Consider the following 24,030-nt stretch of genomic DNA (forward strand, 5'->3'; position numbering starts at 1 on the left):
GAGAGAGAGAGAGAGAGAGAGAGAGAGAGAGATTGTGTGCAAGGGAGCAAAGAATGGCTCTTTCCTGAGTGATTCAGAGGCCTGCAGCTATAGCCACAGGGGACTTGTCCTGTTTTGTGTCACACAGAAAGGAGACTTGTTGAGTGCATAGGCCATAGTGCCATTGGAAATGTGTTCCACCAACCTTAAATTCTTGATTCTTATTCTCCAGCTTGTCACCAAGAGCCGTCAGCTCCTTCTTCATTAAGGCTCTCTCTTCGTTCACGGAAGCATGTCTCTGTACCAGGTTGTTAATCTCCTGTTGATACCCTGTGACTCTCTATGGCACAGAGACAGAGAGATAGACGGATAGACAGACAGACAGACAGAGAAACAGAGAGATCCTTTAACACAGTTTGCGCAGGTAGTTTGTATTTATTAAAAGGAATATTGAATCATTGTTATTGTATTCGCAATTAAAGGTTCACAAACAATAATTCTAAAAATTTGCTTATGATGACCATCAAAAAGCACTCAGAGAGAAGGCATTCCCCAGACCAGGTTGGGCTTATCTCAAACAAGAAAGCAATTAGTTTTGCATTAGTATTCAAAATATTTTAGGCCATGCACATTACAGTGCAACCTAGTTTACACCTGAGAAATGCGGATTAAAAACTGCGTCGGGAATGTATCCTGATAGGGCTCCATGTCACATTCAAGAAGAATCAGAATCAGATTTATTGCCAAGTACAAGAACATACAAGGAATTTGTCTTGTATGTTGGCACAAGATGGAAAAATTAACAGTAAATAGTAAGATAAAAGTTAAAAAGAATAATAAATCGGGCGTCCGGGTAGCATAGCGGTCTATTGCATTGCCTACCAACACGGGGATGGCTGGTTAGAATCCCCGTGTTACCTCCCGCTTGGTCGAGCATCCCTACAGACACAATTGGCCGTGTCTGCGAGAGGGAAGCCAGATGTGGGCAAGTCGCTGCACTGGCACCTCCTCTGGGGTTCACGGGGGAGGGGGAACTGGGGGGAATAGCGTGATCCTCCCACGCGCTACGTCCACCTAGCAAAACTCCTCACTGTCAGGTGAAAAGAAGCGGCTGGCAACTCCACATGTATCAGAGGAGGCATGTGGTAGTCTGCAGCCCTCCCTGGATCGGCAGAGGGGGTGGAGCAGCGACCAGGACAGCTCTGAAGAATGGGGTAATTGGCCAAATACAATTGTGGAGAAAAGGGGGAGGGGGGACAAAAAAAACCCTGAAACAAAACAAAAAAAGAATAATAAATAACAATAAAATATATATATATATATATACAAGATAAAATAAAAGATAAAATAAAATGAAATTAAGTTGCAATAAAGTGCAAATATCAACACCAGTCCAGAGTTGAACATGAGACCACATGGCAGCCTCTGATGTCCGGCACTGGGTGGCAGGAGCTGTGTTTGCAAAAGTTAAATTAGAATTTTAAGAAGTTATTTACAGAATAAGAGTTTACAAACAGGAGTTTACGCCTGAGAGATGTGGATTAAATATGGGAATGTATCCTGGTAAGGCTCCAAGTCACACTCAAACCGGAGTTTAAATATAAAAAGACGATTATACAATGCTTACACATGTGGACTTATGCACAAGATAATCCAGCAGCATGCTATCAAGTGAGCAGATTCACTATCACACCTTAGTTGGCTAAACCGTATAAATTGTTCCTAAATGCATATTTTAAACAGAGACTTCTTCACAACCAATATGATGCTTCTAATCATCCTAAAAACTGAAGACTTGAAGAAATGCTTCAATGGTTTTAATGACCCCCCCCCCCCCCTCTCTCTTCCTTTGGTCCTTGCTTACCTCCTTTTTTTTCTTGGCAGGCTTTTTGGCCTTAGTGGAAGGAGGCTGGCCTTTTAATACAGCATCAGCTGGGGTTTGGCACTGGCTGGTAATCCACAGCCTTCTGTGGGTACACCCTACTCTGAAATAACACCGAGCTCTGGGATACAATTAATTGCCATGTTGGGGGAATCGCTCAGATCTATCCAGATAGTGGATTTAGCGCTTCTCGCAACTCCTAGTCTGCCATGCAAAGAACGGAGGGGCTTTAATAGAGATTTATACTGGCAAGCGGAAAATAAATTCAAACGTTGATAATGAGTTAGGCGAGAACAATTTGAACCCCAGTAGTGCTGAATTGGTAGGGGGAGAAAAAGAAAAGGGTTCCGCCAAGTTAAGAGGTCTAGGACAGAGAGATTAGCATTTGAAAATTCCCAGTGCAGTTCAAAAATGAAAGCTAATTATGTTACAAAAATGGAAGGGAGTGGAGGGAAAGTCTAAGAAAAGAGGAGGCAGACGAGGACTAAAGAAGAAGAGAAAGGGAGGAAAGATTGTCAAAGTTACAGAGCAGAGACAGGAGCGCAAGAACCTACGTGGACTCAGTGGACCATCACATCTCCAAAAGAAGAGGAAAAACCAATTAATCACTATTTGGGGCATTTGGCTCAAGATGGTGGAGAAGATGATGAATGTCAGTAGGCTATATGACACAGTACAGAACCCAGGACTATTAATGAGCTTCTCAAAAATGCCGGACCCAAGTATCCAAGATTTGGCAGTTCGGAACAGGATGGTGCCAAAATTTTCAGCGATACCAGTTTGAAAGTTAGTGGACTTGAAATAATTCCAAATCAGTCACTCATATTTTCAGAGAAAGAAAATGTGTCATTTTCATTATCTTTATACAATGTGAGCAAAAATGTCACAGTATTTACTTTAATTAAAACATATCATGATGCAATTTGTAATTGCTCTTTACAATTACGAGTTCAAAAGCTCATTAGCATGGGCACAAAATTAATTGGAAGACTCAATGAATGAATAAATCTATCACAGTCACCATTGGAATTAGAGATATACTGATTGCAATTTTCTTGGCCAATTTTGATTTCCGATTTTGTCCAGCCGATTCCAATTTTGGCCGCTTCAATTTTTTTGCCTAAAAACTATAATTGACAGCATACACAAACAGTCTGTAACTTTCCTGTGATGGCAGTTTCAACTGTATGTTCATAATAAAACATTGTAAAACATTGTGAAACTTTTACATTTTCTCCAAAATTGCACCAGCTTGCAGGACCTTCTCTCACTCAAACAAATCTCAAAATAAAAAAGTGCTCCACGTTACTGGACAGAGCTGATCTGTACAATATAATACAACTGAAAACCACTTTATCTGACAAGTTTTACTTTCCTCAAGTAAATGACAGCTTTCAACGACATGTTTTATCGTGTGTGTGTGGCTGTGACTTTGGGGTCTGATCACGGTGAAGCTGTTGAATTGAACAAGACTGAGAAACATCGGCTGCATTTTCCTCTACAATGTAAAACTAACCTGAAAACAATCGATTCTATTTACATGAAGCTATTGCGGTTAGAAGAGGAAACTACTGCGTAGCGGTCTATTCCATTGCCTATCAACACGGGGGTCACCGGTTCGAATCCCCGCGTTACCTCCGGCTTGGTCGGGTGTCCCTACAGACACAATTGGCCGTGTCTGCGGGTGGGAAGCCGGATGTAGGTATGTATCCTGGTCGCTGCACTGGCACCTCCTCTGGTTGGTTGGGGTGCCTGTTCGGGGGGAGGAGGAACTGGGGGGAACAGCATGATCCTCCCACGCACTACGTCCCCCTGGCGAAACTCCTCACTGTCAGGTGAAAAGAAGCGGCTGGCGACTCCACATGTATCTGAGGAGGCATGTGGTAGTTTGCAGCCCTCTCCAGCTCGGCAGAGGGGGTGGAGCAATGACTGGGACGGCTCAGAAGAGAGGGGCAATTGGACGGGTACAATTGGGGAGAAAAGGGGGGGGGAATCATGATGCAATTTGTAATTGCGCTTTACAGTTACAAGTTCAAAAGTTCATTTGCATGGACACAAAACTGAAAGACTCAATGACTCGATGAATGAATAAATCTATCACAGTCACCACTGAAATTAGAGATGCACCAATTACAATGTTCTTGGCCAATTCCGATTTCCGAGTTTTTAAGTCTGTCCAGCTGGTTCTAGTTTTGGCCGCTTCAATTTTTTCCCCTCCGAGAACTATAAATGACAGCATATACAAAAGTTCATAAATTTCTGTAATAGTAATTTCAATTGTATGTTCATAATAAAACATTGTGAAACTTACATTTTCTCCAAAACTGTACCAGGTTGCAGAACCTTCTCTCACTCAAACAAATCTCAAATAAGTGCTCCAGGTTACCGGACAGAGCTGTTCTGTACAAATATAAGCCAACTGAAAACCACTTTATCTGACATGGTTTACTTTCCTCAAGTAAATGATTGTTTTCGACGACATGTTTTATCGTGTGTGTGTGTGTGTGTGGCCGTGACGTCAGGGTCTGATCGCGGTGAAGCTGTTGGATTGAACAAGGCCTGAAAACAATCGGTTCTGTTTAGATGAGGCTATTGAGGTTAGGTGAGGAAACTACCAGCGAATATCGAATATAAAACGTGTGGTCTGTGCCGCCGTTTGCGCAACGTGAACCATCATGCGGCGCATGCATGTAAATCTGATCGGCACAGGGGCGTCCGGGTGGCTTGGCGGCCTATTCCGTTGCCGGGGATCGAATCCCCGCGTTACCTCCAGCTTGGTCGGACGTCCCTACAGACACAATTGGCCGTGTCTGCGGGTGGGAAGCCGGACGTGGGTATGTGTCCTATTCACTGCACTAGCGCCTCCTCTGGTGGGTCGGGGCGCCTGTTCGGGGCGGGGGGGGGGACCAGGGGGAACAGCACGATCCTACCACGCGCTACGTCCCCCTGGCGAAACTCCTCACTGTCAGGTGAAAAGAAGCGGCTGGCGAAGGAGGCATGTGGTAGTCTGCAGCCCTCCCCGGATCGGCAGAGGGGGTGGAGCAGCGAACGAGACAGTTCGGAAGAGTGGGGTAATTGGCCGGATACAATTGCGGAGAAAAAAAAGGGGGGGGGTTGATCGGCACAGAATCGGATATATCTTGAGTTTAACCGGCCGGTCACTGGTCATGGCCGATCAAGCTGAAAATCGTCTGATTCCGGTCACCAGCCCATCGATCGGTGCATCTCTCATCGAAATATTTGATAAAAACAGAGGATTGTGCTGCTAATATTATTTCTCTTGCTCTGGGATGCAGCAAGTGAACTCGTGTGTTACCATATATCTACCACCATAACCACTATAAATTCCAAGTCGGTATTTGGATGAGCGTGGTGTGATCAAGCCGATGATAGCATTAAAGCCAGTCTAATTTGGAATGAACAGTGCGCTGACATCCGCCAGATGAAAGAGGGCATTAACGAAGGAGACTGACAGATGCTTCAGCGAAGGTATGATGATTTGGAGTCAATTACATCAGCGGTGTGGATATCATTAGCTGTCATATCACAAGCATACATTACTGAAGCAACAGCGGGTACAAGTGAGGGAGGGCTGAAGGGATGCAGCTAAAAAATATTCTGGAGAAAATATTTCTTTTGGATAACACACTTTTAAATGTTTATGACTTTTATTCAATCAAGTAGACTGATAGAGAAAAAAGTACTTCCGATGAACCTCTGGAAAACAGCAAAATGTATTTTCAAGGGATTAGGGTAATATTTTGATAAGCTGCAATAAAAAATGTAATGCCTTTACATCATTACATGGGTTAGTGGTCATCTCAGGGAGTTTTCAGATTCGGTCCCTTTCAGAAGAAAAAAATCACGGTCTTCTTTAAATTGGAGCAGGAAAAGGACCCAGTGAGTCTGGGGGTAATTTATCATTCCATATCAGGTTATCAGTTCAAAACGTTTCGCACCATGAAGAAGTGAGAAAATTCTTTCTTTGAAATATAAAAATAAGCTTTGGTTTTCAACCATCTTGAATTTTGAACAAATTTCACAAAATAAACAACTATAACAATAACTTATCATGTTCTCTGTTGAACTTAAAGGGAGATTTCCCCGATGGTTTTGTGTATGTGTAATCAGTACAGATAAGTACTGTAGTCAATTGCAGCAATTAAGTCCTCACTGTGTATTGTACTGACAGAAAAATCAGTGTTCTCCTGCTCAGTCTTTCCCACCATGCCTCCACATACCAGAATGCATTGCTGCAAGTTAGCTTCTGTAACATCATCCACAAAAATCCTCGGTGCTCATGTTGTGAGATGTCTTTGCAAACATCACAAATGTTGCTTAGCTGAGAGAATGAGGATGTGTTTTTTTTAACAGTGTGTTTAGAGTATCAGAAACCTTAATTGGCTGTAGATTTTATGGCCGCCAACTCACGTCACAACACGTCACATAACGGCCAGTAATAGTCGAGAGAGACAGGAAAGGCAGGGGAGAGAGAGGGAATGACATGCAGCAAAGAGCCCGGGCTGGATTCGAACCCAGGCTGCTGCAGTAAGGACTCAGCCTTATGTGGTACGCACTCTACCAGGTGATCCACCGGGGCATCCCATGTAAATCCGAGTACATTTGAAGTGTTCATATATGCTATGAAAAATATTGATATGCTATCAAAAATGCTAACTAATTGAGTTCACTTGGAGGGCTGAGGACTGATTGTGAAAAGATCCTAAATGTTCGATAGGTGGGCTTATCGAGGTAAGGTTGCTGGCTCAGATCCCTGTACCAGTATAGAAAATTTGGTTGGGTAAAGTCAATGAATACATTTTCAACCTTACTTAGACAAAACCTGTCAAGATATTGTTGATCTTGGTGCTTCTCAGTGATGTCCAATAGCAGACTGTGGTTGTATTGGGTATCCCTAAGGGGATATACCAGGTATATCCCCTAAGGGGATAATATATGACTGAGAAGGGCATTACTGAAAAAGAGCACAACAACCATCCATTGTTATAAAAGGTTTGAAAAATGGAGCATGACAGCTAGATTAAAATTGACACAAGCCTCTGAAGGGAATGCCAAACACAAAATGACTTGAAGACGGAAATGAATGACGACTTGAATGATGCCTTTCTCAGTGATGACTCAACCTTTAAGAGTTTTTACAAATATGATGGGTAGAATGTTTAATATGTTTTATTTTCAAACGAGTTATTCAAAAAAAAGGGGGACTAGACCTCTGAAATGTTTCCATGTTTCTATGATGGTTATTACTCAGCGTCTCTCATTACTGTAGATATCTAAGTACGGATAGCTTCCAGTGGAATGGAGTGCAGCACTGTATACAGTGCCACAAGAAACAGCTTTAATCTGGGAATCAATTTCTAAAAAGAAATCCCAATGCCCCCAAATCATTGGAAAAAATGCCTAAATCTTGTGATGTCCTTATCTAATGCATACAACCCAAAAGCCTTTTCTAAGGCAAGACTTCCAGACATGGTTGATTCCATTCGGAGGTCTGGGTCAAAAAGACACAACAAGTACGCTACAGCCTGCCTGACTACTTTGCATAATACCTGTTCCAACTCCTGGATCTTGTAGTCTTTAGCCTGGAGGATCTCCAACACTTTCCTGTCCTTACTCTCTGCTTTTTGCTTCTCACTGGAGACAAGAGAACAAAGAATAGATTGGTGGAGTGGGTACAATCTGACATCAAAAACAGATGTTATTAAAGTACCAAGTTCCTTGCAAGACATTTCTTTTCATAGTTTTGGAACATACTATAGATTGTAATATTTCACAATTTTGCATGTTCACTGATGTTCTGTGATGATGCTATCTTGAAAATGTTAGATGTTTATTTGGCCAGAATACAGTGATTAAGTGTTAGCAATAATAATTTATAGAAGAAATCAATTTTTTTTTGTGTGGATTGTTTCCCCCTTTTTTCTCCCCAATTGTATCTGGCCAATATCCCACTCCTGTGAGCCGTCCCGGTCGCCGTTCCACCCCCTCTGCCAAGCTGGGGAGGGCTGCAGACTACCACATGCCAGCCACTTTTTTTCACCTGACAGTGAGGAGTTTCACCAGGGGGACGTAGCGTGTGGGACGATCACGCTATTCCCCAGTTCCCCCCCCCCCCCCCCGAACGGGCACCCCGCCCGACCAGAGGAGGCGGTAGTGCAGCAACCAGGACACATACACACATCCGGCTTCCCACCCGCAGTCACAGCCAATTGTGTCTGTAGGGACACTCAACCAAGCCGGAGGTAACGCAGGGATTCAAACCGGCGATCCCTGTGTTGGTAGGCAACGGAATAGACTGTTACACTACCTGGATGCCGGAAGAAATCAATATTTGCTTATTTCTGTTGCAACTCTGTTCCATCAACTTTACAGTAGGGGCTCTCCCTAGCCTGAAGAATCCCCTGTGATGTTTCCACATCTGGCATTCAACTGTCCTCACGGGCCTGCTTCATTCCCTAGAGAGGCTCTGCATTAGAATACCTACCCTCATAGTCAACTCAAGTTAAGCTCTACAACCCTAAATCACATTCTCAGAGGGCTTTCCATTTTTTACACTGAGTGAAACGGGTAGATGCAGTTAAATGACAATGGATGACACACTTTGTCTTTAGACCCTCAATTTGGATGAGGTAAAAACACCACAGAACACTTTTAGGGAGGAAAAAAAAAGGTGAATTGGTAAATGAAGGGCTTAGTGAAAATATGAATTCTCCAAGGACATGGATAGGTTTAATCTCTCTCTTGTTTCAGTGGTGAATGGTGGAAACAGACATTGAGTCAAAATATCATGCCCTTCCCCACTGTTGTTCCTCTTGAGTATTAATATTATTATTTTTTTTAAGTATGAGAATATTAATTATGGTTATCAAAAAAAACAAAAACAAAAACTGAGCTGCCTTTCCAAATAAGACATCCGTGGGCACATTTTGGCTACCATCCTTTTTTATGGGAGAGCAACACATAGCAATTTTGTTCCATGTTGACCAAGGAAAATGACAGTGTGACAGATTTTACTTTGATTAAACAAAACATTTGATTTGTTAAATTAATAAGAGTTTGGCTGTGTTTCTTTCATCCTCTGAGTGCCTGCAACTTAATTTCAATAACTGTGACAACCCCCCCCCCCAAAAAAAGCAAAACAAAACAATGTATTTTGTGCACATATGCAATATTTTAGTCCAATGAATACTGAAAAGACTATACAGATAGTATGAGCGAAAAGAAACAGGCTGCCTTAACACAGAATGAGACTGTGGCCTGTGGTGTGCTCCACTACCCTGCAACACCAAACCTGAAATCTAGAGAGCAAATACACCTTCTCCAAGCACCCATGCCATTCCCTACTGGGTATCTCCAGTGGTGCTTGTTTCTTCTGACCTATTTTTTATCACGCTAAACATTTAAGCTTTACATTCAAGAAGAGAAGACAAAAAGAACAGCAACCGGGGACCAGCAACCGGGGACCGATTTCCTTCCAATGATTTAGACCACCAGGGGCCACCCATCGCCTCCACTCAACACTCGTTCCCTCTACCCCTCTCTTCTTCCAAAGTTCTCTCCCTTTCTTTCCTTCCTGTGGTCGTTCCTCTCCCACGGCAGATGCTGAAATAAATATCTGGTGTCTCTGGAGAAACTGAAACAGCGGCTGGCCTTGCTACACCTCCTTGTATATTGGGGCTGTGTTCACTATGTCCTGAGCAACCAACCAATCACTGTACAAGATCTCCTGAGAAGGTGGTGGTGGTGGGAGGGGTGGGGGGTTTGAATGGTGATTCCCAGTGGGCACCAGTGCTTGACTGGACTCGATGCAATTACCATGTCAATATCCCCTTGTGTGTCTGGCGATAGGATACACACATACACACACGTTCTCTGGGTGCATGTTACCTCAAAAGTCTCAGAGGACTAAAACACTTTAAAGGAGGGGGAGAAGTATGGGGGAACCTGAGAGACACAGGGAGCGAAACAACTTCTTTTTCTGGGCTTAAACCTGGTAAAGGGACAGATAATGACAGACAACCTCAAAAATTATACTGTCAATCACACAATACAACTTATGCGTGCTGAAGCCTCTGGACAGGCAATTTTTTGTTTGCATTTTATATAGGTAATTTGTGGTCTTATTTCACAATAAGCATTTCAAAAATCTGGAAAAATGTACTTCATCCAAATTTTGAACTATTTCAATTTACATGTAAATCGGTTTCACTGACACGGGATGTAAGGTAATGGAGCTACATAATGAAATAGCTGATGTCAGCAATCTCCAACCAATTATATTTCATAAGAAAGAGGGCTGTTAAGATGTCACAAGCACCACCCAAACAGCCCTTATAAAAAAATTTCCTAAATCAGTCAGAGATTTCACATTTTTTGCATCTATCTATCTATCTATCTATCTATCTATCTATCTATCTATCTATCTATCTATCTATCTATCTATCTATCCATCCATCCATCCATCCATCCATCCATCCATCCATCCCAAGATATAGCCAACACTTACTATTACAAGCGACACTTGAGTACAAATAAGGTATATTTGATACCATTGTGTGTGTGTGTGCTAACTCTATTTTATTAAGTGATTAAATTACCAATATGGTTTGTGTAACCATACATTTAGTAGCCATCTGAGAAGAAAAAGGTGGTGATTTTTCCAAAGGCAGGACCAACACCTTGCAATTTAAAAATCTGGAATCATCATCATAAGTCGAGAGAAGGATGATTCATTGTGATTACAATTCTAAACATTTAGTTCAAGGGTCACAGAGAGTTAATGAATGTATCTTTCATGCGATGTCACTGCAATACACAGTAGTTTTGCAAATCCCCCCAAAAAACCCAAACAAACAAAACACATTGCATTTATTACAACAACAAGTGGATAGTATGAAGTAGCTCATATTAAAGAATAACAAATATCCACACTGAAAAAAATAGCTTGAAAGTCAAATAACTTGTGAACAAACGATGAGGAATGTACTTCACTAATACATCTGTGCTTGATCAGAAAAATACTGAACTTGTCCTTTTTCAAAAATTTCCCATGCCACTCGGTATAGCTCAGCCACCTTGTGGAAAAAGGTCATAGTCAATCTCACATTTTATCCGATAAAGATTCTGTATTTGGCAGGAGTGTTTTGACTGTCCAAGATAAGAGAGCCAGAGGAAGACTGTTTTCATTAACAGGGTTTCCATGGCTGAACTGCTAGACCGGGGATAAGGAGGCTTAAATCAGCATCTGCACCAGATTCTAGAGTAACCCCAGCAGAATGGCCAGGGTGCCTTAAACACACCCTTGGATGACTTTCACACATATTTCTTTTCACTTACGAGATAAAGGAATTTGCAGCTTCTGGGCGTTTCAGGTAGCAATTTGAAAAATGAATCTACCCACCGTTCAACCACCAAACTGACAGCTTGGGTCAGGTCTGGATTGGCTACTTGCAAGCGTTTCCATAGGGACCACACAAACTCCTTGTCTGCCTGAGAAAAGGAAGAATTCAACCTTAGTTAATTTTGTAGTTTTTAAACTTTGTCCCGTTGAAAACTAAAATCATCAAATGTATTATAACAGTTCATTTGCGTGAAAGAGCCTAATTTCAAAATGCAATGAGTTCTAACAAAAAAGATTAATTAACAGGACGTTTCTGTTTTTCTAAATGAAATAAAACTATTTCAATAGGATGCTCCATGAGATTAGCATACGAAGGGCCAAGAAGGCAATCAATAATTTATACATCGTGCACAAAATAGTTTTTGATCTGGCCTGCTTTCTCTAATCATGGTGCTGTCTAAACAGGGAGCTCAATCACCGAGATGTGACCTTCGACTCAAGGGGAGCAAGCATTGACACTTGTCATTATACACTATTTATGACTGGGGAGATCTGGAATCCAAATCAAAACACAGCAGTCAAGCTCGCATTTCCTTTATTAATAAAGTACTTTTTAGATGTGTTTTTCACTACAGCTCCAAAGTAACTAGCCCCGAAGAAACTCAAAACTGATGACAGAGAGAGTCATCTTCAAGCAGAGAGCCCAGTCAGCCCTTGACACATTTCCAATTCAAATTGTCTCGCTGGCTTTTCAAGCATTTTTAAACTACATTACATTTAATGAGTGACATCTAAAAACTACATTTTCTGACATTAAAAGACGGAATTATACCAAATCGACTAAATATAAAATTATCTGATAAATTATGTTTGCATCATTATAAGATAAAAGTCGTCCCTCCCACTGGAATCTACTGGTCTCCAATTAGTACATGAATTTTAAACCCCCATTCAAAAGTGTCTAATCAATTATTTACTAAATGGCAGAGGCAAACCTTGATAAGACCATTGGCAGAACATATAAAATAGAGGGACTGGAAGATCTCTGTCCTTGTGTGTTTGTGTGTTTGTGTGTGTGTGTGTGTGTGTGTGTGTGTGTGTGTGTGTGTGTGTGTGTGTGTGTGTGTGTGTGTGTGTGTGTGTGTGCCACATGTGTCTGCATAGGAGGACAGAGATCTTACCGTCTTTCTACATAAGCTCTGCAGTACAGCTAATGTTTAAATTAAGCAACATGGCTTATTTCAAATTGGTGGCCACCCTTTACTTACCCTTTGGCTACTACTATTTCAGTGACAACCGTTCAGTCGAGACGTTCATCAAATGCTCTCTTCTGGCGTATGTGCACTTAAAGATGTATCAAATGTGTCTGGCGGTGAATGAATAATTAATTGTGATTCCAGACACATCATGAGCTAAACATACCAAAGTAGGCAATAGGAATTCAGCCACATATTAATCAAGTGAGCTTGGTCTAGTAGGATCATTTGCTAGCCGATAGATGAGCCTCTTTGTAGTTAATGGCAGTTCTGAAATACATCATGCCACAGACTTTACATATCAACGACATTTAAATGCCACTATTTAAATGGTACACTGCACAACTAAGAGTCCCTTTTAGATAGACAGAATCACTGATGCTCTTCTCCTGACCAGACCACCAAGAATGGATTGTGTCAGTTTGGTTGAGCAGACACGGAAGTAGCGAGAGATGTGTCGGAACATAAAGCATGCCTATACATTACATTATGTCTGGCACTGACAGTAATATATAACCCTGGATGTATGCCTGATGTATGCTTAGGATACGCTATGTCAAAATGTCTGTTGGACAAAGCTAAAGGCCTTTTTTAGAGGCCTAAACATAAAAAGACTACTATGTCCTTTGTTATAGATGGTGGTTTTGGTTACATTGTGGGTGTAATTACAGCAACCTGGACAGAATATTTCAATCTATAGCAAAAATGAACACTGTCTTTTTTTATTCTATTTCCATTATTATCGTCTTTGTGTTTATTGAACATGTTTTACTGTTATTACACATTAATTATTGCGAGGCCTAAACCACTTTGCTGCTGAACAAAACAATTTCCCCGTCGGAATGAATAAAGTTTCTGTTAACTTATCTGCTGATGACCTTTGTTTAAGCAATTATAAATTGCAGGCTGGGGTATCTGCTGTTGAGATAAAACTCTTTACACAAATTAATCGTACAATTATTTTAAAGATAAATAAATCACAATTGATCTCAAAATTTGTAGATTCTCTGTGCTGTAGTGCATGTTACCCACACACAGATACAGTGCAGATGAAATAACTGTCCTATAAATGAATTACAATGCCAGAAAAAAACGTGCCTTGGCTTTAGGGTATGCTCTCAGTCGCATTCTGTGGGAACACCAACAGTGGATTTTTTTAGACTGATAAAGTAAGGCATTGTTGTCGCAGACTGATTTCTGAAATTTTAGGCAGAAAAATAAACTCTTCTGATGACATTTAGGATTAATTCTGATCCTTAAGATAAAGAATTTGCAATCACCAATTTCTTGAAAAAACTAAAACAAAAACAAAAAACAAACAAACTCTGAGCATCAAAAACCAATAATATCGATAAAATAATTCTCATCTCATCGAGGCAATGTCCCAGAACACTTCCCTGGCATGAGAAACAAAAACAAGTAAAAGTTCAACTCACACAATGGTGGCCTTCATTTACTTTAATAAAAGTATCAGCAGCATTCCTGGATAAGCCCCAAGGACATAGTTATCGAAGAGTTTTTTGATAATTTTTTTTCTACTTGTGGACCGAAGCATTTTTAATTTTAAATGACATAACACAATGATGATATCTCAGCTGTACCCTGGGCAGAATGACAATCTGGTATTATAATAAACACTGGTAAACACAATGGTGACCTACCTGCCTGATATAGGAGTGAGAATATGCAAAGTGAGAGAGGCGAGATTCAGGTGAATTCCCCTATGTTATTAGGCACCACCTTGTGGTGAACGTGCAGGGCCACCACCTCTCAATAACTGAATCAGGACATAAGGGGCCCTCTCTTGCATACTAATGAACTAAGATGTCTATTTAAAAGGAATGGCTAGAAGAGACAATTACTCTATTTGCAACATTGAAACGGTTTGCTCACTGCCATTCTTGGACATCTTTGTAAGTGGAAGTCTATGCATATAATTTAGTAACAAAGAAAAAAAACAGCGTGTTAGCGCTAGTATGGACCAAGTGTTGTCATTGTGTGATTCTTTCTATACCCTCCAGATTTTTCTCAACGCCACATTCCAAACTTACCTGGCATTGCATTAACTCGTCTGATAAAGTCTTAACTTGCTCTTCCAAAAGCAAAACACGAGTCTCATCTTTGGAGGACATTGCAACGGCTGTAAAGGAGTCAAAATAATGCAGGGCATTACAATTCATTCAGAGCCTGTTTGATAAGGTGTACAACTTCAAAATTCTTTCAACAGGTGTCGTTAGCATGCATCATAAGAGTAGACAGTATGCCATGGTCATTGGTTTGTCCATCTAAAACGACAAGGACGTTTATCAGCTACATATCGCTGACAGATGCACTTGAACATCTTCCTTCCAATCAGCTCTGCAACTGAAGACAGGATTTAAATCTGCACATAGTAGCAAGGGAGAATGTGTCGGGGCCGGTGAGCGGCTAAGCAGAATGTAACTACTGTATTTGGGCGAATACAATGTCAACAGCTGACGTTTCTTACCTGATGAGACGGCTGGCCAACCAGTCGGCTAACGCCTCTGTAACGGAGTGCGTATACACAATGGGGCTATGGTAACTAGCCAACGTTAAGAAAACTAACACAACATATGCTACCGTCTCTCCTCTTTGGTGAACAATCTTCCGTGTTGAAAGTGCATGCGCTGAGCAACGACCAAGTAGGTTTTTCATTTAATATCTTAAACAACAGCGGTATACTGTAGACGTGGATAGTTAAATACGTGACGCTATTTTTGCACTACATACGAACTTTCTCACTCTGTTATATCATAACGGACGCTGCCGTCGTTAGCTGCAGTGCCAAGGAGGTTTCAAAACAGCCCGCTGTTTTCAGTTTCTACTTCCTCTTTGCGTCATATTCTTTACGTCATTTCACAACAGTTAATATCAACGTACGGCATTACGCAGGTACTCGGGATTTAATGTGCAGCGTTAGAATAATGCGGTACCATGGGCAACCGATGTGTCTTGCAAGAGCAAACATCTATTCAGTCTTAAAATCTGAACCAAATAATGGATTAAGCTCTGTTAATTATCATGAATAGAGTTTGCTGATTATTAGACCAAAATATTATCCCAAAGACGTGTATGGCAAACAAATGACGATAAAAAAAATTTGTCTCATTGCTGTAGCCTCAAACTGACAAGGAGCATTCAATGAGAGTCTTTTTTTCATAACTGAAAGGGCTTTTTGCATAACTTTAAGTGTTAATTACTGTGGGATGGACTCACTGGACTTAATGAAGTCAGGTTCATATACCAGTTCTACACTTGGGATGGCAACCCCACTGTACTGGCCAAGTTACTGTTTGATTGAGCCTGCGTCTTCGGCACAACAGTTTTGGCCATATCAGGGTGCACTGACTAACTTTGAACCAGTCTAAGTCAAGACCAAGACTGGGCATTGTCAAGTGTGTGTGAGGTTCAAGTGTAAAGAGGATTAAAAACTAAAACTAGTCAAAAGAAACACTCTGAAAACTTGAATGATATTACCTTGTGCAGAAAAAAAACTTAAAACCTAATTCTAAAAAAGATGTCTAAGGCCTATTAAACTGTGTGCTGAAAATCTCTTCAATCATAACATATTGTACAAGAATATAACCACCTGAACTTTTTATCAATCAATCAATCAATCAATCAATCAATCAATCAATCAATCAATCAAGTTGCATTTTATATAGTGCTTTTCTAAAAGCTTTTGAAAAAAACATCAATACTGATAATACCAAAATTAGCTGTTACTACTGATATCAATTTATCAATTGCATCAAACAAATAATGTTTGCATGTAAATTCTAAATAATTACCAACTGATTAAATCATGTTATTAGATAATTTTAACTATATTTTAATCAAATATAATTGCACAAAAGTATTTTCATCAGTTAACAAGTCATAATTCTATTGATGTACATAACTAAAAATGAACTAAACATATAGAAAAGGTCAGTAGCAGAATGATAATGCTTTGAGGCAATATAACATTTACAGTAATGGCATCGTTTCATTGATCACTCCCAATCACTTGCACTGAACAGAATAATGTAACATTTACAATAAATTGTTTGAGAAATCATCTTGAACAGAAAAATATCATGTATTATGAGAGTGTTGTGATATTGTACAGCGTCAATATTTTCTTTACACTTAAAGCAAGTCTTCTAACTCCCAGAATTGCTGTTTTATAAGGTCATAAATCCCCAAAGCTCAACAGCTATGTGAACAATTATAAAGAGATATGATATTGATCTTATGCTGCATTACATTGACTATACTGTACTCATATACAGTATGTTTTTCTTTTAATGAACGCTTTAATGACCCACACTTACTGATATTTTTTGGTATTTTGTGTTTTTAATCATTCACTGGAAAGTCAAACAGTTTTTCTTGTTTTCATGGCTAATGTTTTTGAATTGTGTGGACAAGAGTAAGCAAATAATAAATAAATAAATAAACAAATAAATAAAAATGAACAAAAGGAGTGTGTGTTTGACATCTGTTTTGCGGTAGAGACAAGATAACTCCATATTGTATGGCTAATGCACTTAAATGTCAGGCCAGACTTCTAATGGCGTGTGAAAGGGAGAAATGAAGAAATATGAGGATTGGCACTGCTGTTCACTTAGACAAATGTTGGTTCATCTGCTAATTCTTTCTCTGGCAGAGAGAGAGAGAGAGAGAGAGAGAGAGAGAGAGAGAGAGAGAGAGAGAGAGAGAGAGAGAGAGAGAGAGAGAGAGAGAGAGAAAGAGAGATAGAATTGAATTTTTAAAACAAGTCTTCATTTAACAAAAAATATCAAAAAGACTTGATATCCTTTTAACAATGTAAACAATATTTGTCATATCACAAACAAACACTTATTGTTTATATTTTAACAATCCCAAAAATAATCATTCAACAACAACTCAAAACATAAAAAAACCCAAAAAAAACAAAACAGGTAAGACCCCCTTTATCCGAGCTCTGCAGCAAAAATCAGCTCAACCTCTATGGTGTGAGCAAGGGAGTGAGAGAAGCTGGAGCGAGAGAGAGAGAGAGAGAGAGAGAGAGAGAGAGAGAGAGAGAGAGAGAGAGAGAGAGAGAGAGAGAGAGAGAGAGAGAGAGAGAGAGAGAGAGAGAGAAAGAGAGAGAGAGGCAATTTACTTAGTATTATTAGGATGTTCCTTGACCCACAAACACTGCCTCTCATTAGGATCCTCATTTGCAGACCAATGTCAGAGGCAGTAGACTGGTGTATAAAGCCAACATCTGCCTGCTTGCCATTTCATACACACAGAAGGACACATGGTATTTAAGAATTAGCTTCTCTATCTTTCTCTCATTCGCTCCTTCATCTCTCTCTGTCTTGTTCATGCTCTCCCTCTCTGAACTGATTCTTTAGTTTATTGGACATGGTGACTATCATGAGGACTAAAGTGGGCTCTTTAGCTGGTTATGGGATTAGTTTAACTCTACTCAGTAACAGTGTTATCATAACTTGCTGCCATTTTCACTCAAACTTAGCAGATAAAAGCCCTTCTAACTAAAGAAAATAACAAAACCCAAAGATATCTTTTTATCATCTGATGAAGACTCTGTCTTTCATCATCTTATTCAATATGATTTGGCCCTCGTTTCCAGTTGCTCATGCTCTCTGTGCAGACATGTTCTACCATGTTTTGATAGCCCCTGCCGCTGCGGATGCCTATTTCTACAGTAATGCATTTGTCTGCTTTTGAAGTGATTGTTGTATGTTCCACTAATGATAGTTTAATCCACATCTGAGAACATATAAAACACGGCTCACAGCCCAGCCCTCTTTCATTTATCCAATGACATGCATCCAGTGTTCAGAAGATAAAAAAAAAACATTTTACATGTCCCTGCTCAATTCAAGCACTGTCATCATTTGAGTTTTACTTTGGTTTTTCCAGTCAATTTCCTGAACGTGTCAAGGATAACATTTTACGCCGGATCACATTTTAAAAACAGATGCTGCAGTCCACTTACGTGTGTGCAGCAGTGGCGCTGGCAGCCGTAATCCTGTACGCACCATGCGTACAGAGATCGGTATGCAGCGTGCGCTATTAGCCAGTGACGTTAACACCAATCATCAGCCTTCAAATGTATTTGCTTTAAACGGTGTGAGTGGCTTGGGGTGTGAAACAAATGATTAAAAAATGTATGCACGGTGCATACAGGATTACAGCTGCCAGCGCCACTGATGTGCAGCCATGCTGGATTACACTGGTGTCAGAGTTTAACAGTCCATCAATACTGAAACAAGTGGAGTTTTCTCTAGAAGAAAACCTGGTAAAGGTGATTTGGTGACATTTGTCTATAGGGAAATCTATAGGGACTCCATTTTTGTCCTCACATTTCTTTTTGATTTTGATTTTTGATATTCTTTATTGATCCCCGTAGGGAAATTATGCTCTGCATTTAACCCATCCTAGCTGTGTAGCTAGGAGCAGTGGGCAGACGCCTTGCAGCACCCGAGGACCAACTCCAGTTCGTCTTGCTATGCCTCGGTCAGGGGCACAGACTGGAGTATAAACCCTAACATGCATGTTTCTTTTGATGGTGGGGGAAACCGGAGCACCCGGAGAAAACCCACCGCAGACACGGGGAGAATATGCAAACTCCACACAGAGGATGACTTGGGATGACCCCCAAGACTGGATGACCCCCAAGGTTGGACAACCCCGGGGTTCGAACCCAGGACCTTCTTGCTGTGAGATGACAGCGCTAAGCACTGGGCCATCGTGCCGCCCAAGATTTGATTGCTTGTTTGTCAGTTAAATGCAAAATCTCAAATCACAAGCTAGATTTGGACAAAAACAAAATAAGTGACCACAGCAATTTGATATCCAGCTTTTCCAAAGTTGCACAAATGTAAAATTAATTGTTATGCATTAAAAGCAGAGAGGAGGGTACATGATATAGAAAATACCTCAGGGATGAAAAATGTCATGCTGATGACCCCCACCAACAATCAGTCTTATATCAAGGAAAGTCTTACAGTAATCAATAATAATTCATTTTATTTTAACATTAAACCAACCTACCATAGAAACAGACTGCATTTGTATTGGCCGAGTCTGCTGGATCTGAAGAAGATGCTTCTGTGCAAAATCTGAACCACAACTGCAGACTCAAAACTTAATCGGTAACAGGTCTGTCTCGATACAGCACAGGAATTTGGGATTTGAGATCAGCGTTAGACTCCAAGAGGAAGCTACACTTCTCTCTAGGATTAGTGTAAATTGACGTCTGTTCACTTGGATTATAGGTGAACAAGTATCTTCAGATGGAGTCGCTGCTGTAAGCCATACATATCTTGAGGGCGGTTTGGGATTGAGTGATTAAAATGACTCCTCTAATAGAAATGTAACCGTTTCCATCATGAGCAAAACCTCTGAAATTCATTCATATTTTCTGAGGAAAAAACATCAATGGCTGAACGTAACACATCCGTGTAGTTTATGTTTGCCGGGTATTTCATTTTCTGATGTACACATGTATCTCACATGTTTTGTTGAGCGCTTGTGCTATGCCAAAAACAGTGAGTTTATTGAAGGGGTATCCGACGTAAAATTTTGCCAAATCAGTATGTGGATTGACAAGACCATACCGGATTGGTCGAGGCCTGCATTAACAACGGCCGGCGCTGGTGCTGTGCCCTCACATGGCCCTGATGGAAACTGTAGAATCTGCTGAGGCAACCTGTGAAAAACAGGGGAAAAACTGGAGGAGGAGGAAGAAGAAGAAGAAGGAGGAGGGGGAGTAGGAGAAGAAGAAGAAGAAGAAGAAGAAGAAGAAGCAGCAGCAGCAATACATCCTATCTGTATTTTTTTTTTGCGAAGTAACTTTTTTGTTAAATGTCACCATAACTGACTAAGACACAGCAAATGTGTTAACATGACTCTTGTTTGAAGTTGTCCTGGTGGGCCTCTCAAGTCTAATTGCAGCCAATTATAATGTGCAGAGCCAGCCAGTGAAATGACAAGGCACTCACGGTGACAGTCCCAGTGAGCATGCTCTCCTTGCTTCTGCTTTGCCTCCACATAGTCACAGGGAAGGAAGTTCAAGTGCTAGGCAGCATTTAACCGATGTGGAGAAATAGTGACAGAGAAGCCTGATCATGTAAATGCACCTGCATGAAAAATTCAAGAACTGAATGACAAGCCCTGGTGGGCTGATGCTAACAGAGGGAAGGAGTGGGGCACATCCAGGGGAAAAAACATGACACCCCGTGGAGGATTTTAGATGCATAGTCTCCGCTCGCCTCCTCAGGTAAACAGGGATATTCTCTGCATTAATGTGGCCCAGAGTTTAGCTTTGAACCTGAGAACTGTGGCTGATAATGACAGACACTAAAGAGCCACAATCCCCCAGCCTTAAAAGAACATTGGTTGTAAGATTGTCAGTTGGGATGTATAACTTGAACTGTGTTTAGCAAAATGTCACTTTGCATTGAAATGAGGCAGACTCTTACATGAATACGCTGCTTTGTGGCTCAGCTGATGATGAAACCTTTCTTGGTGGATTAGGACAGCTGATCACGTTGCTGTCATGTAAGGTATCTTTTGGTATCAAAACTTTTCATCAAATATATTTATATGGCTTAACAAAGATGGCATTTAGGATTTATGTGTAGATGCCACACATTTATTTAAGATGTGGCCTGAGGAGGGGTTATACTCTCAGTGGAGGCCCAGGGAGAGTTATCAGCCGTTGTTGACCTCAAGCATGAGCTATCCTCATGCTCAGTCCTGTGAGACTTAAAATTGCCCTACAATATCCCATGACAGAGAAGCCATTGATTACCCCCGCTCCTTCTCGCACCCCCCTTTCGGCCTTAAGAACTAGAATATCTGTGTACCTTGATCAGACAACATAGTTCGATATTCTCCTTCTGCCAACCTTCCTCTAATAACATCACGCGTATCCCTGTTTGCATGCAATGTCAATGACCTCTGAACTTTCATAAGGCCCACCACACACACACACACACACATACCCCTGTGTGTACAATCCAATTTGTCCATCTCTTAACTGCAGCCCAGGCCACAACACTCTCTCAGCTTGATTCCCATCTGATGACCTTCTGGTCCCATCTTCAGCAGACAAAAGCCCTCATAAAGGAGGAATTGATCCACACAAGACCTTTTTCCTGAAGGAAATCTGTGTGTGTGTGTGTGTGTGTGTGTGTGTGTGTGTGTGTGTGTGTGTGTGTGTGTGTGTGTGTGTGTGTGCACCTATAATATCACAAGCCCTAGGGCCACACTCCCTCATAGCTCTCCCGTGTTGCAAGCAACCTCCAGGGTAGTGTGGGAATGAAGATACTATTTCCCTTGAGGTCTGGCTTCAAAAACTTGTTGAATGAGAGGATCAAAAAGAGATGGGGAGGTTGTATTTAAGTTCATATTTTCCCCGAGTAGAAAAAAAGGGGACATGGGACGTTGATCTTTCTGAGTAAATGCTGTTCAGTCACAAAATCGCTGATAGTTGAAATGATCTTTGATGTTTTTTGGCACTTGATCCACTCTCATTCAACCCTTCTGTAGGAACAGACAGAGACAGCGACATAGGAACTCCTCTATATCATCACAACACACCTCAGTGCTACCTATTGTATATCTGTCCTTATAGCATTGGGTGCCTGAGATGATCATGAAAATGGAGAAGAAGAAGATGATGGTGGTGGTGATGGTGGCGGAGATTAATGTCCTAATAGGAGGGTTAAGTTATTCAATTTGTATGGACTTGTTAAGGTTGGTGATACAGTTTACATTTGTAACACTTACGTAGACTATATAACAACTAAGAAAAATACATTTATGAGGCTTCAGATTATCAGGAACCACTCGACTGGTTCCCAAAGAGACCTTGTCAACTAGTCAAATTAATGTTCTCTTGGGTTATTTGTAATGCTCAAACTTACCTCTCCATGCTGCAGCTGATGGACAGGAGGACCTCTGTGGCTTGGACGGACCTGAGACAGCAGGGTAGCAGAAAACAGACATCCCAGGAGGTAGGACACATCAGTAGCAGGTTTAATAGTTCATTATCAATAGCTGCAACATTTGATTAGTGAAAAGTCGGATCCTTTCACAGTGATAGATGAATATATACTATATCCTCCTTCTCCACCAAGGATGTTGATTGTGTGTGCATGGTTTGTGTGATAGATTTTGAGACACTTTTGTCATTTCCAGCTGAGGGCAATGCATGACAACTACTTTTTAAGTCATTAGCAATATGTAGTCTGTGCTACATTAATTCTGATTGTGACACTGAATATGTTTTATACATGCAATCAGATTCTTCATGTCACTGCTGAGAGGCATGAGGGGTGATCTGGCTAAAGCAGGCTGCTCCCCACTCACTATTGGATACTTCAGGTAGTTTTATAACCTTTTTCTATGGCTTCAGGACACCTGACAGCGATCTATGACAAAATGTTATCCCGCATAGTGCAGTAATTCAGGGGCAATACGTTTTTTTTAGTCTTTTTTAGTGTGTTGGTAGTTTCAACCTGACACCAAATATGTCACAGCAATATTCAATTGCAGCAGTAATGGTGTCTAGATGAGAAACATCTCCCAAATTAAATTCAAATAATATCAGAGGTTTTCAATTCAAGAAGAATCAAGCTCCCTTTTTTTCTGGACAATCCTTTAAAGGGTTTATTTTGTTGCTCGCATAACTATGTAATATCTCATTTAATTAGCAAATCTAAGCCCTCTGACAAACAGGCATATGTTCCTCGCTCTCCCACGGCCTTGGCCAAGAAATGAATATGCATATCCTGGGACCCAAGTAGCTTGTTACCCTGAAATGAATTCTACACAAGCCTAATCCCTGATCTATTATTTACCCCTTGACCAAACATGCAAGTGGGGCTTCCAGACGCTCAACTTGATAGAAATGACTGCCTTGGGATTGGATTGCTTCTCTCACCCCAGTGGAGGAAGCAGGCTGGCAGGCAGTCACTCTGTGGAGTGTTCCCCATCTCTTTTTCTGACCCCCCCTTTCCTTCCAACACACACACACACACACAACACACACGCGCGCACGTTACAAACATACTCCTTCAACTCTTCACTCTTGAGATGTCTCAGTCAAATGTTGAGCAAATCCTCCTAAAAAAACAAGTGCACAATGAAAGATTAATGAGAAGCCGGTTCTGAGGGATCTGAGGGACATGACTTGGGATACGTGGGGGGAATCAGTGTCCTCACACATCTCTGCTCTACATGGAGAAACTTGATGCACTGCAAAGAATTTTTAAGTGCCTAACGCACGACTAGAGAGGTGTGCACGGTTGCGCGTGCGCGTGAAGAGAAAATGTGGAAAGGAGAAACCAAGTTGATAATTAAAAAAAAACAATAGCCAAAGAAAAAAAAGTGAATCCCAAATAAATTCCTAAATGAACCCACTTGCGAAGTGATGATAAAAGTTCAGAAGACAGGAGGAAGTGGTGGTATTTATTCCACATGGTATTGTTATATATTTGACGACGTTCCTTACATTTTATTTTCAGGGGGCCTAGTACTAC

General features: G+C 40.9%; 1 protein-coding gene and 1 long non-coding RNA gene across 2 annotated transcripts in view; both read right to left on the bottom strand.

The window, feature by feature from the left end:
- The window catches only part of cntln (centlein, centrosomal protein), a 116,130-nt gene extending 96,021 nt beyond the window's left edge, over nucleotides 1-20,109 (bottom strand). The window contains exons 1-5 of the mRNA XM_056280388.1: nucleotides 20,101-20,109; nucleotides 14,530-14,618; nucleotides 11,283-11,371; nucleotides 7,432-7,516; nucleotides 185-319 (exon numbers count right to left, since the gene is read on the bottom strand). Coding sequence (XP_056136363.1) covers nucleotides 185-319; nucleotides 7,432-7,516; nucleotides 11,283-11,371; nucleotides 14,530-14,610 — 390 coding nt within the window. The 5' untranslated portion in view covers nucleotides 14,611-14,618; nucleotides 20,101-20,109. The remainder of the gene's footprint in view (nucleotides 1-184; nucleotides 320-7,431; nucleotides 7,517-11,282; nucleotides 11,372-14,529; nucleotides 14,619-20,100) is intronic.
- A 6-nt stretch (nucleotides 20,110-20,115) lies between these two features.
- Nucleotides 20,116-23,506, bottom strand: LOC130112870 (uncharacterized). The gene is made up of 3 exons (XR_008810262.1): nucleotides 23,433-23,506; nucleotides 22,414-22,464; nucleotides 20,116-20,192 (listed from the first exon to the last, which is right to left on the bottom strand). It is a non-coding gene; the product is annotated as an uncharacterized LOC130112870 (long non-coding RNA).
- Nucleotides 23,507-24,030: the final 524 nt, after the last annotated feature.

Source organism: Lampris incognitus, chromosome 5 (assembly GCF_029633865.1).
Source record: "Lampris incognitus isolate fLamInc1 chromosome 5, fLamInc1.hap2, whole genome shotgun sequence".
NCBI lineage: Eukaryota > Metazoa > Chordata > Actinopteri > Lampriformes > Lampridae > Lampris > Lampris incognitus.